The sequence below is a fragment of the Cornus florida genome, unplaced genomic scaffold (genome assembly GCF_030987335.1).
Source record: "Cornus florida cultivar Cherokee Brave unplaced genomic scaffold, ASM3098733v1 CherokeeBrave_3.0.0_Hap2_Chr04, whole genome shotgun sequence".
In the NCBI taxonomy this organism is placed as follows: domain Eukaryota; kingdom Viridiplantae; phylum Streptophyta; class Magnoliopsida; order Cornales; family Cornaceae; genus Cornus; species Cornus florida.
In genome coordinates this window covers 34,245,854-34,265,227 of record NW_026775574.1, presented here as the reverse complement: position 1 = coordinate 34,265,227, position 19,374 = coordinate 34,245,854, and the positions used below count along the sequence as shown (strand labels likewise).

The following is a 19,374-nucleotide window of genomic DNA, read 5'->3' as shown; positions in this document are numbered from 1 at the left end:
ATTGTGGATATGCCTTCTCTGACTCAGCTGGCTCTTTCTCAGAACCAGTAATATAGCCAATCTTGCCTTTGCCACCAATGAACATCTTGACAGATTGTGCCCAAATCAAATAGTTGGAGCCATCCAACTTCACTGTGGTGATTTGAAGTCCTGGATTTTCTGATGAGTTGGTGGGAAAAATGGCACCACCACCCACAGAACTTGAGCCAAGAGAATTAACATTCGAGGACCCTAAATCTGCCATAATCTATCACACGATAATAAAAAACTCCAAAAACATCACAAATTCTATTAATAAATTAAAGGGTCTCCTTAGACCTTAACTAATAACAATGTCTCCTCAGACCATTCCCAAAAAATCCAAATACATACTTTTTTTTAAGGAGTGCTTCCCGCTTATATATAGCCAGACAACCTCCTTCTTAATATCCGGAACCTCTTTGTAGACAAATTTTTTTTCCCAAGGCCTTCTAGGTGTTGGAGACCAACTATCCCAATTTACCCAACCCTAGAAGAGTAAAAAATAAATTGTAAAACTTAAAAATACTTGTTTTCGATCACAAAACAACAACATGGAAAAACATGTGTAGGCAACGTCACATGATATCACAAACAACCTAAGGTGGTTGTCGCACAAGTAGCAAGGCTACTGAAAGGTGTGAAAATGTGTTGGCTCTGATACCAAGTTGAAATATAAAAAGCAGAGAAATGAGAGAATTGTTTAAAGGCTTGAATGAGATAAATCACTCATTCACGACTCTAGTATTTATAGATATAAAGAGTACATTATCAAATTACAAGAAAGGAAACTAAATCAAATCTAAATCAAATCATAGCATATTCTATGGCATAATCAAATCTTTGCTAATATGGTAAGTCATTCCATAAATCGTGGCTATCATATATGCTAACATGAACAATTGTAACATTCTGAGTTTGCTGAGCCTGTTCCTCCTCTACAAACTTCCCCGTCATTTTCACAACCCATTTATCAACTCCCTTGCCCTTCTGTTTCTGATTTTTGGTCACCTAGTGCTCGTTGAGGACATTTATCAGACACATGATCTGCCTTATTACATATATTGCATACAACAGGCTTCAAAGTCGATGTCCACCATACAGTCCTCCCCATGCACACAAATAATTATATCACTGGGAAGAGCATCCTTGATACCTACTTCCACCATTACACGCACAAATTGACCCCTATTTGCGGCCACATCATCTAAGAAAATAGGTTTAGAGAAGTTTGAGCATACCTTCGATGTCATTTTATTTATGTAGTGAAACGGCAAACCATGTATCTTGATCCAAATCGACATCGACTCAAGCAGATCCTTCTTCAGGTTCACATTATGGTTCCACTTCTTCATGATAACTGGCCTTCCTTCAAAAGTGTGCACCCTCTGCAAAGCCCTATTGACCGCCTCTTTAGAGTCGAACTTAGCCACAAAGAAACCATCCCGGGTGATAATATGGTTTTTTAAGCCATAACATAGCTAATATGTGACGCCCAGAATCCCATAATCTGGTGCATCACAGCGTGGTATCATAGCGTCCGGGTTCGAAAACCATGGACGACGGGTTTTGGGTTTCCTTCATGTTTCATATCTTCATAGCATTTATGTGCTCAAGTGTTTATGTGTTTAAGAGCATCTCTATATGACATGTATGCCATTGTATCTTATTATGTGTTTCGTTTTATGCATTCATTAGATGAGTTGCATGTGGTCACAAGTGCTTGGAAGTGATTGATCATCTCTTCTCGTCACTAATCGTTTTTGGGACTTAGATGGCTAGTAGGGTGTTAGAGAGACAATGAGCTTCTCATTCCGATTTTTATGCATTGTTAAGTACACATTTATTTTTGAGCATGCTAGTTGCTATGTTTGTATGTATGCTATGTGTTTAGCATGAATGTGCGTAGCTTAGTTAAATGCAAGTTGATTGAGTACTTAGGATCTTGAGTTGCCTTTTGCACAAGTATGCTAGTTGGTAGTTTCAGTCGTTACATGTTATATACATCATGCCTTATAGTGTGTGCAGATTGTTGAGCATGATTGTGTGTTAAGTGTTTATGTTGGCTTTGTGCTATGTGGTGAGCATACTTGTTATTACTTGTGACTTGTTTTGATTTTTACATACTTGCTATGTGACAAAACATGTTTTATGTGGATTGTTTAATACTTGTATAAGTATGTGGTCTTGTTGCCATGTTGTATGCTAAATGTTTGGTATGCCTGTGTGTAGAAAGGAATGTATACTATGTACTTAAAATGGTGGTAGTGACAACATGAGATGTGGTTTCGTGAAATGTTTATCTTGAGATTTTACTATGTGACGTATGTAATCTTGGTGACTAAATGTTTATTTCGTATTTTGTTTTGACCTTCTGCATTATCCATGCTTGGTTGGGTGAGATAGATGCTAGGGCATTGTCTCTTGGAGTCCATAGTATCCTTGGATGCGTTGTCATTTAGGATTTCTTCCTTGGATAGGAGGGGTTTGTTTTGCTAGGTCTCCGCGATGGGATCCTTTTTGGTTTGTTTCATCGGTCTTGTGGTTTTGAGACCTTGGGGTAATGGTTGATGTGAGTGAGGCTCTTGTGAGCGTAAGGTTGTAGTATTTGCTTGGTGGAATGAGACGTGGGCCATGGAGGCACTGTTTCATCTCATTTTCTTTCATAGCTTCATAACATGGTCGTTGGTGTGTTTGAGGTGTTGGTATCATCTTTTGGGCTTTGTGGTGACCTTGATGCGATGACATCATTTGAGGTTTTGTTTCTCACATCATGGGACGGTGAGTCAGGATTGACTTGGGTTCTTCTTTAGGGAATGAAAGATTTGTTTTTGTGAGCCTCAACGGCGAGGTCCTTGTGACTTGTCTTCTTGGAGTGATGGTTTTGGGACTTGAGAGGTGTGTTGACCCAGGGTTCTTGAGTTTGTTTCGAGCAGCTCTTGTGAGCTATGGTTTGATATGTGTGTGGTTTCGTGTGATTAATTGCATTGGTGCAATTAATTACTCTCCCTTGTCATTGGAGACTTGGGGTGGTGTGTTAGGATTATGATAGAATCCTATAGAGTCTCCATCGGACTCGTTGGCATCTTGGGATATGTCTTTCTTGTAGATGTCTTGTGATAGTTAGTGTTGGAACTACCCATTACATTTGTTGTTTTGCCTTTGTGCGGATGTAGAGGTTCCACATTGGGTAAGAGCTAGTTTTGGGAAAGGCTTGTTGACCCTATGTTTCGGAGACCTTGATGGTCATTTTGTGAGATGAGTTTCTCTCTTTGCATAGAGAGTTTGGATAGTGGAGTTGGTTAGCACTTGGTGTTGGGATGTATGGTTTTTATGACGTAATGTTATGTAGACGTGTTTATATGCTTTTTTTTTTTTTTAGCATGCCTTAGAAACATGTTGAGGATCTATGGCTATGTGTTGGGTTTTCTCTTTTGAAATTTTGGTCACGGTTACTATTCATCCATTTTTTTTTTTTTTTTTGTTTTACAACCAAACCACCACTCCGGGACATTCTAGGGTCATTTGGGTGTATTTGAACACCGCATATTCAATTTAGATCTTGGGAAACCTTTCCAAGAGCCTACTTTTAGTGTTTGGGCAGAATGTGGCATTACTGTTCATGTGTTGGATAGATTTTTCACGCGATCTTGCAACAGTCATAACTCCAGATCCAAATTAGGTCATTCTTGAGTCTAGACTCAAGGATTTTGAGTTAGCTTTCCAATGGTACCAATCCCATATTCAGATTCCAAACCTACTGGGAGATATACTTGTTTTAGCGGACAGTGTCGGGATATCACTTGACCGGGACGGGTACTTTTGGGAAACCTTGACTTTTGAGTCTTAGGACCTCTTTGGATGTCTCAAATTGTTTAGTTTGGATTGAGATCACTTAATTTGACTTGTTTAGAGTCAAATGTTCCGATGCTTTGGGTAAAATGACAATTTTACCCTTATCATTAGTATTTTGTTCGTTTTGACCTTAGCTTCCGCTTTTGTCTTCGAGTTTTTCTGAGACTTCTTATGAGACTCTTGTTGTCCTAGAGGTGTTAGTTACCTTTAGTGACCTCTTCTTTTGTTTTCGCTTCCGCATTTCGGACTCAATATCGGGTGGGGTTTACGGTTACTCACTAACGCTCCGGGTTCTTGAAATTCGGGCTGTTACATAATAATAGAGTTCTTCCATTGGGCAATATCGTCTTCAACATCTGCATCCTCTATCACCACTTTCTCCTTGGGCTTGAAGCCTTCATGGTAAGTTAAATTAATGAAAGATGTCTCTGTTTTGTTTTCATGAAAAAACTACGTGAAGATTGACGTGGAGGCGAACCTTGCCGAGGAGATGAGACCGCCCCTGGAGACTGCGTGGAGGAGGAATTACCCTCCTCAATGAGAAGCACCGTCTTCTCCACGTAACCTACTCAGGAAAACCCCAAACCCTAGAATCTCCTTTTAACTGAGAGAGAGTTATTCAAAACCTTATATATCCTTTCTACTAAACTCTTATTTTTCTGTGGAGTACTTTTATTTTTAAGTTTGTAGGGTGTTTCATAAAGGCTTAAGTATGAAGTGGTTTAGATTACAAAGAAGGGCCATAAAAGAAGGTATTGCTTGGTGCAATGGTAAAAGATTGGATATTCACTTATAATGTCAAACTGTCTCCAGTCTTCTCTATTGGCATCCAACGTTAATGGGACTTACACTGGGTACAAAGGATAGTCTCAGCTCTTAAATTTTCAGTACTTAATTTTCTGTTTTATCAAACAACACCGTAGAGATTACGATTCTAACTTTTTGTTATCTAATTCCACGAAAGCATTGAAATTTATCCAGCCAATAACTTGAACTTTATTTTTATTTGTATTTTTTTAATTTCTATCTCTAAATTTACCTATCTTGCTGTTCACCTTGAGAAGTAAAGATTCTTGGCCGTACTTCTTGTCGTTTCACTTAGATGGTATCTCCTCAACCTAAAGGTAATTTAGGTGGTTTGATGCACAAGTAGATTTCGTCCTTGTTGGTTGTCTTAGTTAACAGATTCCTTATTATAATTTTTTCCAGGTAGGGTTGATCCTGGTAATTCATATGCTGAATTTCTTGCAAATGTAGTGCGGTTCCATGGGCATAGCTTATCTTCTGTTAGATTTTGTAGCTGTTAAATAGAATTGTATTAACTTTGAATTTGAAAGGGGGACACATTATAAACTTGTCTGTTTTTGTCATATTCCTTGTGAAAGTCCTGTTTTGCTTTTTTCTTAGTGTAGGATGATGTTCTGCGTACAAATGCTTGTTTTTTCTTTCTTTTTTTTTTTTTTTTTTCATTGTACCCATCCTTTAAACGTTGCCTATTGGTTTCTCAGAATTTATACTTGTTAAATTAAATTCCATGTGCAAGTAAAAAATGATTTGACAATAATTTATATATATATATATCTATATATATATTTTATTTATTTATATTTTTTTTTATAAATGCAGGGCGTGTGTCATCTTTTATCAAATATAGGGATGTATTGTAAAGAAGCCCTCTCAAATCTTCCTCCTTATGAGTTGCCTTGTTCAGATGATGCTACCAATGATCTAGAAGCATTATCAGAATATGAAAACATGGATTTGGAGAATTTTGTTTTTGAGAAAGTTACGGAAGAAATTGAAGCGAACAAAAAGGCCAGTGGAGGAGTTCCATTTCATAATCATGCACCAAAAGTACTTTTTGGACTTATTGACGGTATGGTGTAGTTACATGACAACATTTTTTAATGTGCATGTGTATATAGATGTTGTAATGTCCAATCATGGTTTGAAGTCGTGGAACCAGCCGCCGTCCGCATCCGTGGTGTAATAGATTTGGGGCCGTATTGGGCGTAACGTAATATAATGAGATATCATTTTCATAAAATTTTCTCAACGTCACACACCATTAGGTATGCTGAGTTAGTCAACTCCTTGGCTGAGACTCGGTTGATTGTTTAGGGACTCAGATGAGACTCGGCTGATTCTCTAGGGTCTCGGTGGAGTATCGTGTGATTCTGATTCCCGCTGATATATCGGTGATCATCGGACTGGGACTCCGCCGGGTCGCAAATACTCAACTGATATGGAGTACTACGTTTCCAGTACTAAGCCTGTATCTATTTACTATAGTGCTAGATGAAATGAAAATGGACATGCAAGGATTAATCCATGCTGCATGTTGTTTGCCAATGACATAATGTTATTAGATGCTTCTAAGGAAGCTGTAGCAATAAATTTAAGAATATAGAGAAATACACTAGAAGCTTAAGGCTTGAGAATTAGTAAAATTAAAGCAGAATACATGGAATGTAAATTTAATTAAGTATCAAAAAATGACAATATAAATATAACATATCAAGACCAAAAGATTACTCAAATAACCATTTTTTTTTTGCCTAAATGGAGAAATTTTTTCATAAATATAAACATTATATTACAAAGGATGCATGGGGCATACCCCACACCAAACAAGAAAAAACACTAGCCAACAAGGCAAGCTCTCAACTAACCACATCCTGGTGAAAAACAGAAATAACATCTTGGAGACAAACCCCCCCAAGATTTCCAAAGTTTCCCACAAAATACACTTAGCTAAATCATTTGGAGAAGTATATAATTCATTATGCAATCTGGCATTCCTCTCCTTCCATAAGCAGTATAAAGTTGCAGTGAAAATCATCCTATAAAACTTTCTCCTTGTAGATTTCACTTTAAATTTCAGAGCACAGTCCAAAGCCAACTCTTGAATTGAAAATGGATAATGAAAATAACCATTTTTGATATTTAGGATAATGAAAATGGAAATGCAAGGATTAATCCATGGTGCATGTTGTTTGCCAATGACATAATGTTATTAGATGCTTCTAAAGAAGCTCTAGCAATAAATTTAAGAATATAGAGAAATACACTAGAAGCTTAAGGCTTGAGAATTAGTAAAATTAAAGCAAAATACACGGAATGTAAATTTAATTAAGTATCAAAAAATGACAATATAAATATAACATATCAAGACCAAAAGATTACTCAAATAACCATTTTTGATATTTAGGATAAATTCTACAAAAAGACAAGGAGATAGATGATTATGTAGTTAGTAGGATTGGAGTAGGGTGGACAAATAGAAACATGCTAGTGATGTTTTACGTAAAATGATGAACAATTATCAAATACATTCAAAAGGAAAATTTTATATGACAATTAGTAGGCCAACTATCTTATATGGATGGGAATGTTGTGCATTAAAAAAGAAATAAGAACTAAGCGTTTATTTAGCTGAAATGAGAATGCTGTTTGAAGAGATGGGGTGTATAATCAACGTGTGCGAAAAAACTTAGGAAGGACTCTTATTAGTGATTGTTGAAATATCTTTATTATTATTATTATTATTATTTTATTTTTATTAGCTGTTTTTAGCCTTTTATTAGGTGTTTTATGTAAGATCCCCCATAATCATGGGATCACGTAGATAAGATCCCTATAATCATTAGATCACGTATTTAAGATCCCCATAATCATGGGATCACGTAAATTTTGGCATCTTTCCTGTTTTTCTTTGATTTGGTTTCCTTTTTTTGTACCCTATTGTTGTATATAAATATAGCTTTGGCTCTCAGTTTGAGTAAGCCAAACCCCAAAATTTCTTATTTTTGGTATCAGAGCAAAAAACAAAAACCTTCGCCTCCCCAACTCCGCCACCTTATCTCCCCCCTCTCTCCTCTTTCCCTCACCTCCGGCGCACCTCCATCTCCTCCCTGCCCTTGTGCCAGACCCCTCTCTCTCTCTCTCTTGGCGCGGCAACCCCAACAGGGCTTGTGCACATAGCAGAGGGGTAACCCTTTGTGTTTTTACTCCTTTTTTAGGAGAATTCCCTTAGGTTTTTTATGACCTAAAGGTTCTTTTATTTTTTTTCCTTTGTGGGTTGCTGATGTTTGTTCGACAGCATATTTGGAGGAAAATACCGATTTTTCCGGCCTTGTTTTTCTCTTTCCTCCTTCTTTGACATGTGGACTAGCCTTATTTTGGTACTATGAGTGATTCTAGTAGCCAAAAGGACAATTAATCCTCGGTCCAACATACTTTATCTTTGGCACAGCAGGTTACTAGTGTGCTCTTAAATGGGCGCAACTTCGTATCTTGGCCCCGTTCTCTTCAACTCTATATTAGAGGGAAAGGGAAAACAGGTTGGCTTTTGGGCCTAGTCAAGGAACCATAAAAGACGGGTACTAAGTATATTGCATGGGACATGGACAGATGCACCATTTTGGGTTGGATCTTCAACTCAATGGAGGAGTGTATCTATAATATGTTCATGCTTCGCACTTTCGTTTTTCGTCTGTGGCAAGCCTTTAACAAGACGTATGCTCACTCCTGCAATGATGCTTGTATCTTTGAACTTTATCAGGAGATTGCTCATGCATCTCAAGAGACACTCAAGCTGTCAGTATCAGAGTATTTTGGGTACCTCCGTGGGAAGAATTAGCACAATATGAACCTCTCTCTGATTTCACTGAAGAAGCTGCAACTCTTTTGGTCAAGAGGCTGGACCGCGAGCATACCTACCAGTTTTTGATGGGTTTATGATCTTATGCCCTTAGAACTCAGATCATAAACACCTCTCCTATGCCTGATATTACTCTTTTTTCCATCATGCCTCGAGTGTTTGGATGTATATGTTTTGTTCAGAATCGTTGCCCTTCTTGTACTAAACTTGATGACAAGGCCATTAAATGTATCTTTTTAGGATACTCTTCCATGTCAAAAAGTTACCGGTGCTATGATCCTGTAGACAAACACATGTATCACTCTCTTGATGTCGCCTTTCATGAGCATACCCCTTTTTATGGTTGTAACACTATCTTGTAGGAAACTTCTACTCCCGATCAAGAGGCTTCTCCTCTTGCTCGTCCTCTTCCTATTTTGCATGAAGAGTTTTCTCTTGTGGTTTCCTCACCCCCTTTGTAGGTCTATTTTCGCTGCCCTCGTGCTCCACCTCAAATGCCTTCATCCTCCTCAAATATAGGTTTAGGTACATCTCCTCTCTCTCCTTTACAATTCCCTGACCCAGTTCCTAAGCCTCGGTATCCCACTCGGGACCGCAAATCCCTTGCTAGATTTGGATTCGCTTGCAGTATTGATCATCCTATTTCGCAATATATCTCTTATGATAGTCTTTCCAGCTCTTATCGAGCCTTTCTAGGCAAACTTGATACCTTTTTTCCTCGGTGGTAAATATCTGGCTGATGGCTTTATTTATCGGTATAAGGCCCGTTTGGTGGCCAAAGGGTTTACTCAGACTCCTGGTAAAGACTTTAATGATACCTTCGCTCTAGTGGCTAAATTAACCTGAGTTCGTTTGCTTGTCTCCCTGGCTGCCTCTCACATTTGGCCTCTTTATCAGCTTGATGTGAAGAATGCTTTCTTTAATTGTGATCTTCTTGAGATTATTTACATGGATCCTCCACCCGGTTTTCGGGCTGAGGGGGAGTATGCTAGAAAAGTTTGTCGATTGCGGAAGTCTTTGTATGGGTTAAAACAATCTCCCAGTTCAGTCGTTTTAGTGATGTAATTCTATTAATGTAGTTTGTTAGATGCCATTCTGACCATACATGTTTTATCCACGTTCCTCCACTGGTCGATGTATCATTCTTCTTGTCTATGTTGATGATGTCATCATTACTGGCAATAACATCCCTGGGATTGCTCAAGTAAAGCTTCAATTGCCTAAAGCTTTTAATGTGAAAGATCTTGGGCAGCTCAGATATTTCTTGGGAATTGAGGTTGCTAGATCTAAGTATGTCTTGGATCTTCTTCGAGACACTGGTATGCTTGGGTGTAAACCTGCTTCCACTCCTATGGATCCTAATTTGAAGATCTCGGTTGAGTTTGGAGATCTTCTTTCTGATCCCTCGCAGTATCAACACTTGGTAGGAAGATTGATTTATCTTACCAACACTCGTCTTGATTTGGCTTTTGTGGTTAGTATTGTGAGCGAGTTTATACATGCTCCTCGTACAACTCATATGGATGCGGTATATCATATTCTTCGATATCTTAAGTCGTGTACTGGACTTGGATTATTCTATTATTTTAACAGGTAAGTTGGGCTATCTTGTTTCAGTGATGCAAACTATGCTGGGTCTAAGACTGACAGGCGTTCCACATTTGGCTTCTCTACTTTTTATGGAGATCATCTTATATCCTGGAAAAGTAAGAAGCAACCTATAGTTTCGAGATCTTTAGCAGAGGCTGAGTATTGTGCCATGGCTCAGGGTACTTGTGAGATTCTCTGGCTTTAATCTTTCTTGAAGGAGCTAGGGCTAAGTGAAAAACAGTCCTTAGACTTGTTTTGTGATAATAAGTCAGCCATCGTGCTTGCTTCAAATTTTGTTCTTCATGAGAGGACTAAACATATAGAGGTGGACATTCATTTTATCAAAGAGAAGGTTCATTTAGAAATTATCAAGTTGTGCTTTGTTCATTCCTCTAATCAGTTGGCCGATGTGTTCACCAAATCTGTTGGTCCATCTTTACTTCATTCCTCGATTACCAAGCTAGGCTTGATTGATATCTTCACTCTAGCTTGAGGGGGAGTGTTGAAATATCTTTATTATTATTATTATTTTTATTAGCTGTTTTTAGCCTTTTATTAGATGTTTTATGTAAGATCTCCATAATCATGGGATCACGCAGATAAGATCCCCATAATCACGGGATCACGTAGATTTTGGCATCTTTCCTATTTTTCTTTGATTTGGTTTCCCTTTTTTGTACCCTATTCTTGTATATAAATATAGCTCTTGGCTCTCGGTTTGAGTAAGCCAAAACCCAAAACTTCTTTTTTGATAATATAGGAGAAAACATGCATTTTGGTTTGGACATATTACTGTAGACCTTGAAGGTTTAGTGGTAAGAAAGGGAGATTAGTTTGCGTAGAAGGTAAGAGACAAAGAGACGGATCAAAACTAACATGGGATGAAGTAAATATAATATGAGACATCACTTGTAATAGAAAAACATGGAACAATAGAATTCATGTGGCCGACTCCATTTACATGGAATAAAGGCAAGGATGATGATGATGATGGTGAGTGACCAATATAGTTCTTTTTGCTTATTTGTCTTGTGAAGAAAAATATTAGGTGAATATATATAATAAAGTTTGTACTGTAAGCTACCTAGTGATTTGTTTACAGCCATAGATATATTGTTGTTAGGGTTTATGTAAGCCCTGCAAAGCCATTGAATATATTATGACGTATTTTTAATGAAATATGTTTTCTTCATCTCCATATAATATTGATGACTATGTATTGAGTAGATTAAGCGTCTTGATCTACATGGTCCTTCAATTATGATAGAATAAATTCATGTACACAGGCGGTTGAGGTATGTGTGCAGGAGATATGAATTTATTGGTATCTATCGAATAGAATTGGACATTCTATTTCGTGAGTATAATCGTTGGTTTCTAACTCGGACCCTCAGTTGAAATACTAAGTGGAGTGACTTGTCTCAGTCATTTGGATGGGGTGATCCAGAACCAATCGAGTTGGCGTGCATAGATCACTGAATGGGTTGACAATAAGTAGAAAATTATTTGCGCCATCATGAGCAGTTTTCCTTATCAACTTATGTATGTTAACTCTAGGTCTTGAGAAATATATTGACTGAGGTTGTATTAATTATTTACAATTGATATAGTTGGAGTGATCTACGGATCGGACAACTTAAGTTCTTCGGGTAAATAATTAATATATTCACTACTGATCATATTTTATCAAAATGAAATCCATGTGGTAAAGTATTTGGCTAGAATAGTTTGATCACAAGAACCTAATCAGTTATATTTAATTGTTATTAAAGATATGTGATTAAACATGAGAGTTCTAGGTTACCAAATATGTATAAATGGTATATTCGACTGATGGAGATATTTATCCAAATAAATATTATCATGGAGGGGTTGAAGTAGAAATATGAAAAGAAGAAAATTGAGAGAATAGTGTAAAGGCTTGAATGAGATAAATCACTCATTCACAGCTCTAGTATTTATAATTTTTTTTCCCCTAGTTGGGTACTCACACACACATGCCTCTATGGAGGCTTGAACCCCTGACCTCTCTTTGAGAAGTAGGGGCTTGGTACCGCTAGGTCACTGGCCTTTTGGTTAGTATTTATAAATAAAAAGAGTATATGCTCATATTACAAGAAAGGAAATTAAATCAAATCTAAATCAAATCACAACATAGACTATGGCATATTCTATAGCATAATCAAATCTCTGCTAATACGGTAAGTCATTCCATAAATTGTGGCTATAATATATGCTAATAGTTGATTTATGGTATTAAGTAACAGTAGGGGTTAGATTATAATTATTCATATCCTTAAGTGCAATTATTTTCATTTAGTGGAATTAGAAATAATTAAATAGAAGGTATTCTAGTTGGCTAAAGAGTCAGCGGTGTATTAAAATTCTATTAAAGTCGTGGATAAGCCTATCAGATTCCATTTCTAGTTCAACTTGGAATATGAGTAGTAGATCTAAAATGAATTACTGTAGATTAAGGAGAGTATTCAATTAAAACTCTACCTCTATATAAAGGGGAGGTAGTTGTTAGTTCAGTAGGCATAACATTCATAGTTCCAGAATTCAGAAGAAGATCTGAAGCCCACACTTTCAACTACTCAAGATTTTCCAGGAGATAGGAATGAAGATCTGGAAGGTACCATGGTCGATACTGTATCAAAGGTCGATACTGTATCAAAGGTCGATACTGTATCAAAGGTCTGTGGATTCCGATCCAGCAATTAATTAGAGACCGGTGGCAGACAACTATCTACGAGTTTGGTTAATTCTAATCTTCTATGGTAATCATGGTTAAACTGATTTCGTTAAAGCCAATTGAGACGATCATGGTTAAACTAATTTTGTTAAATCTGATTGAGACCCTGTTCCGCTCAGAAAAATTATTTTTATTTAATTAAAAAATTGCTTCTGCTTTTATCTACTATTCTGGGGCTACCCAGCAATTGTGGCATTTGTTTGTTATTTCCTTTAGTGTAATACATTGAGGTCGGCCAAAACGTTATTTCCTTCACCTTCAAGCACCCTGCTTAAGTTAGACTACTTGGTTATATTAATGTTTTCAGTATTAAGGGGTTTGATTCTGTGCTTTTCTGGATGTCCTAAGTGGTGAGGCGATTAAAATTTTTAGATATTGTTATGCATGCAGATATTGAGGTTTCCGCTGGCCAGAAACTCACTCAGAGTGACAAACCTAGAGGTGTTAGTGCAATTGCAAACCCTCCAACTGATGCATTGAGAGGCTTGGATCACCCTGGAGGATTTTTCCTATGTACAAACTGGCAGATACAAGGATACTTGATTGAGAAAGCCGATGCAATTGAAAAGTAACCGTCTTGTTATTTAATTTTTTTCTACATTGAACCTGATCTTATTTACTTGGTAGAAACATTTCAGTATCTTTTAAATCAAGGAATCTCTTGTGGTAGGCATGGCAGCTCAGTTCCTTTAAATGCTTTTGAGTATATCTTAAAGCAGCTTTTAAAAATGGCACCAGAGCTGCATCGTGTACGTCAATTTTCTTATTCAGGTTGTTCATTTGTTATTTTCCATTGGAAATGGTTTCACTTGCTGTAAGAATATTTCTTCTTTTCTTTGTGATGCTCTACAAAGCAGGTTCACTTCTTGCGTTACTTGAACAACCTCTATCATGACGATTATCCTGCTGCTTTAGAGAATCTCCACCGTTATTTTGATTACAGGTGAATGTCAAATATTTATTGAATTTTATTAAGTGCTGATTTTGGAAGTTATGCTGCAGTAGTCAAGTTATTACTTTAATACATTTATAAGTTACAAATAATGTTCATAATAATTTAATTGAGATAGCTCAATTTGGCTTTTAGCAAAGACTTGGGGCCTGCACCACAGTTTCCCTGCTTCTGAACCATGATATTTTACAGTCAACTACTTGTATTCTACAAGCACAAACATCAAAATTTTAATATACTTGACAAAACTAAGAACTGTTTCTAAATCATCCTTTGATAACAGGTTCCAAAATTATCCATTAAGTGTCAAACATGCTTGAAAAATTTCTGTTTATTGGTGGATAAGAAAATTGGGTCGAGCCTCTTCCTGTACTTTGTATGTCGTTTGAAATCCTAGCCAAAAACAACATTCTCCAATCTCCCTCAACAGTGAGACAGCCACATGCTACAACGACGACCGCCACAATGACGTTGACCACTACTTAATGATGTCAATTAATACACGAAGACAATGTCAATGATCATTACACAACAGATCTGGACATGACTTGACAATGAATCAATTATGCTCAGCGGCAACCACACGATGATGACGATAAAAGCCAACAATAATGATGACGAAGATTTCATGGTGATAACACCTACCATATTGAGATTGTGATTCAAAGTGAAGGAGAGCAGTGTTTTTGGGAGAAAAATTGAGAGAGTATCGCTACATCTCTCACTATTATATATATATATATATATATAGAAAGTGATTTGGTAAAATTGGCGTACTCAATTTGAGAGCCTGACTATCATTATATACAAGTGGAAAATTACAAATATGGAAAGAGAACAAAAATCAAATTGAGAATAAAAATCAAATCCCTAAACAAAAGCCTAAACATATAAGCCTATAATGAAGACCTAATAAATCTGCCACAATCATCGAGTCAATCTATAGATATGATTTCCAACACTCCCCCTCAAGCTGGAGCAAATATGTTGACCAAGCCCAGCTTGACTATGGAAGAGTGAAGAAGAGAAGGCCTAACAGACTTTGTGTGAACACATATGCATTTTGTTCTGAAGGGGGAACAAAAATAGGATTAATGATACTTGATTGAACCTTCTCTCGAATGAAGTGAATGTCTACCTCAATATGTTTCGACCTTTCATGTAACACAGAATCAGAAGCAAGCATGATGGTTGATTTATTGTCACAAAACAACCTTGAAGAACCTTTCTCTACAAGACCCGACTATTCCAAAATTGATTGAAGCCAAAGGAGCTCACAAGTACCTTGAGCCATAGATCGGTACTCAGCTTCAGCAGAAGATCTGGAGACAACAACTTGCTTCTTACTCTTCCATGATATGAGATGATTACCATAGAAAATACAGAAGCCAGAGGTAGACCGTCTATCTGTCTTACATCCAGCATAGTCTACATCAGTAAAGCATGAGAGTCCGAACTGATTTCCTGAGTCATAGAATAGACCAAGGCCAAGGCACGACTTACGATACCTCAAAATATGGTAGACTGCATCCATATGAGCTGAGCGAGGGGCATGCATAAATTGACTAACCACACTAACAACAAAGGTCAATTGGGCCTTGTGTTAGTCAAGTAGATAAGACGACCTACCAAACATTGATACACGGATGTGGAAGCGGGTCAACACCCAAGCATGCCAATATCTTGAAGAAGATCCAAAACATATTTCCTTTGAGATAAGGAAATTCCACGACGGGATCTAGCAACCTCAATTCTAAGAAAATATCGAAGGGGACCCAAGTCCTTCACATCAAAGGACTTTTGAAGATGAAGTTTCGCCTGAGCAATCCCTGAAGCATCATCACCTGTGATAATGATATCATCCATATATACTAATAACATGATGCAGCGACCATCATAGCGACGTCGAATAAAGCAAGTATGGTCTGAGTGGCAGCGCACAAAGCCCATGGATAGAACAACATCACTAAAACGAATGAACCATGCTCTAGGAGATTGCTTCAGACCATAAAGAGACTAAAGCAACCGACATACTTTCCCAGCATACTCCCCCTCAGCCCGAAATCCAGGCGGTGGATCCATATATATAGTCTCAAGTAAGTCTCCATTAAGAAATGCATTCTTGACATCTAACTGATGCATAGGCCAAGAATAGGCAGCAGCCAAGGAGACAAGCAGCTGCACAGATGTCAACTTTGCCATAGGAGCAAAGGTAGCACCAAAGTCTTTGCCCGGAATTTGAGTGAAGCCTTTCGCCACCAACCAAGCCTTATATCGATTAATAGAACCATCAGCCAAGTACTTCACATTAAAGACCCATTTGCAGCCAACTGTTTTCTCCCCAGCAAGTAAAGCAACAAGTTCCTATGTATTATTACACTCTAAAGCATCCATTTCTGCTGTCATAACAAACATCCAATTGGGATCCTAGAGGGCCTCTGACACTGATCGAGGAATAGAAACGGACACAATCTTGCCCAAGAAGGATATATATGCACTTAAAAGACCATCATAGGAGACATATTGGGAAAGTTGTTAGTGCTACTAGAGAAACCATACCAATTAGGAGGGTGATGAACACGGGTAGGATAACGGGATGTATGCTCGTGAATGGTAGGAGCCACGGGAGAAGGAGAGTTACCTAGACCCGGTTCGAAAGATGATTTTGGTAGGGGAGGTTGAGTGCGATGGCGATGAGAGTAGACTTGCAAAGGCGGAGGGGAACCCCACATGGGTGGAGAAGGAGATTCCAAGACAGCGTGATCTTCAAATATAGGAACAGGACGGGCAATAGGAGAGATCTTCTTCTCCAGACCACAAGAGAGAGAATCCTGTACCACAGAATTAGTACTATAAAAGGGAACAGTTTCATGAAATGTCACATCAGCAGAATGGTACATATGTTTGGCCACATGATCATAACAACGATAGCCCTTTGACATAGCAAAATACCCCAAGAAAATACACCTAATAGATTTATCATCAAGTTTATGACGAGAAGGACTACAGTTATGAACAAAACAAGTACAGCCGAAAACACGAGGCAGAAGGTGAAACAAGGTATAATCAGGCTGGAGAATCTAAAGTGGGGCCTTACCACCTAACACTCGACTGGGAGTACGATTAATCAGAAAAGCAGCTGTAAGAACAGCCATGTGCCAATAGAATTTAGGCACATGCATACCACTCGAAAGACATCGGACCACGAACATAAGATGGCGGTTTTTGCTTTTAGCCACGGCATTTTGTTTAGGAGTGTAGGGGTAAGTGAGTTGATGTAAAATCCCCTTTTTATTAAGTTCAGTCTAGAACTTGTTCGAAACATATTTACGCCCATTATCAGAACGAATATTACGGACAACAGTGTTATATTAGGTTTTAATCATTTGAAGAAACTGGGTAAATAAAAGAAGCACTTCAAATTTCTTTTTCAATAAATAAACCCAAGTACAACGAGAATAATCATCAATAAATGTCACATAATATCGATGCCTAGAGAAAGCAGTGACTGGGGAAGGGTCCCAAAGTCCAAACATCAGAGTGGATAAGATCAAACATACTAGGAGCATGACTCATATGATAAATATAGCTAGTTCTAGTATGTTTAGAAAGCTTACGAACTTCACATTGAAACTTGTGGTCCTTACATGCTTTATTTAACGAAGGAAACAACAAACATAGATATTGAAAGTTTACATGCCCCAAACGGGCATGCCATAGACTAAAAGTGCGAAAAGAAACATCATAAGCACTAGAAGCAGGTAGGATAGAAGCTTGACGACCCATTCCTGGAGGTTCCCCAAAGTAGTAAAGCCCATCATGCTCATAACCCCTGCCAAAAATCCTCTTCAAACGAAGGTCAGGCAAAAGACAATGATCTAGTAAGAATATAATTGCACATTGAAGGTTTTTTTGCAAGCCGACTAACAGATAAAAGGTTAAAGGCAAATTTAGGTACATGAAAGACAGATGAAAGAGTAATATCAGGAGACAGATACACATCACCCTTACAGTGAATGTAAGATTTAGAGCCATCCGCAAAACACACAGATTGGGTAACAGGTATGACATTGGAAGAAAAAATTGATAACTCACTAGTCATGTGATCATTGGCCCCAGAATCTAGAACCCAAGTAGGCTGTTTGGCCTTAACATGAAATGCAGTAGGAGTACCTGTAGCAATAGTGGCAGTAGGAGTAGCTGGAGGAGCACGGAAGCCAAGCTGGTCCTGGATCTGCCCAATTTGGGATTGTAGTTGGCTCAGTCCAGGAAATACAGTAGGTCCACCAGTAGTAGTAGGAGTCTCTGCAACAGCAGCAGTACGAGAAGAATCAGTTCCAAATGAACGGTTCTGAGCAAATTTCTGCTTTAGTTCAGGATGAAGTTTCAAGCAGCAAGCCTTAACATGTCTAACCCCTCCACAATGGTGACAAATAATCTGACCTCCAGTCGTACGTGATCCAGAGTTGGCTACAAAAGCCATACTATCTCCAATAGGCTTAAACACTGGTGGAGGAACAAGTGAGGGCTGAATTAAACGATGCCTGCATTCTTCACCATCAACAATAGCAAAGGCTTCCAATAGGGTTGGCATTGGTGATGCATTCAAGATTTGAGGCTTAAGTGGTTCAAATTCTGGGCGCAATGAAATAAAAAATTGATAGGCTTGCTGGCGGTCAAGACGTTTGACAAGAAGAGAGGCTGCCTCGGGAGGAAATTCACTTAAGAGGTTCATAGTGAGCCAGTTCCTCCCAACGAGATCTCAAATACCTAAAGTAATCAGTTACAGACAAATTTAGGTCTTCTAGCGAGGCTTTAGCAATATCCTGGTATAACTCAAAAATACGAGCATCATTCCTAGAATGAGCATATATTTGATTCAAAGCAGTCCACAAGTCATGAACAGAGTCATAAAACATGAATATATTATAAATTCGTTCCTCCATAGAATTAAACATCCATCCTAAAATGGTGCAATTATCCATATCCTATTTAGCATATTTGGGATCTTTAATATCTGGCATCTTTTAAGTACCCAAAAGCCACCGTGATTTGCCTTTTCCACCAACATAAAGGCGGAGGGAACGAGATCAGGATGCAAAATTACGGCCATTCAACAACACACTAGTAAGTCGTTGAGCCGGTGTGTGTTGCGCTGAAGAGAGAGTTTCTTTATTATTACTTGAATTAGCCATAATATTAAATAGAGTAATTCAACATATCACCAATAATTTCAAATAATGGAGGAATAAACCTGATTTTGATCAAACCAAGAAGCCGGAGACACGGCGGTTCGATCCGAAAAACGCTGCCGAATATCCCTGCAAAACACGTCTTCTGACCGACCCTTAGTGCATGAAAAACACTAAGGGAATACCCCTACAGGGTCGAACATAGAGTAGATTGGCTCCCCCTAGGACTGTCACAACAGCGGCCTGAAGAAGAGAGAGAGTCTGCGATGAAAAGAAAGAGGGAAGGGGCTGTGACGTGATAGAGAGAGAAAGAGGAAAAACGCGGTGAAAGAGGGAGAGAGGAGAGGCG

The 19,374-nt window shown here is 38.2% G+C and overlaps 1 protein-coding gene across 4 annotated transcripts in view; it reads left to right on the top strand.

Moving 5' to 3' along the window:
• LOC132303133 (anaphase-promoting complex subunit 5) overlaps positions 1-19,374 on the top strand; it is an 83,245-nt gene that overhangs the window by 13,908 nt on the left and 49,963 nt on the right. For all 4 annotated transcript variants that reach the window (XM_059800253.1, XM_059800250.1, XM_059800252.1 and 1 more), the window contains exons 5-8: positions 5,500-5,749; positions 13,272-13,449; positions 13,552-13,630; positions 13,739-13,824. In XM_059800253.1, coding sequence (XP_059656236.1) covers positions 5,500-5,749; positions 13,272-13,449; positions 13,552-13,630; positions 13,739-13,824 — 593 coding nt within the window. The remainder of the gene's footprint in view (positions 1-5,499; positions 5,750-13,271; positions 13,450-13,551; positions 13,631-13,738; positions 13,825-19,374) is intronic.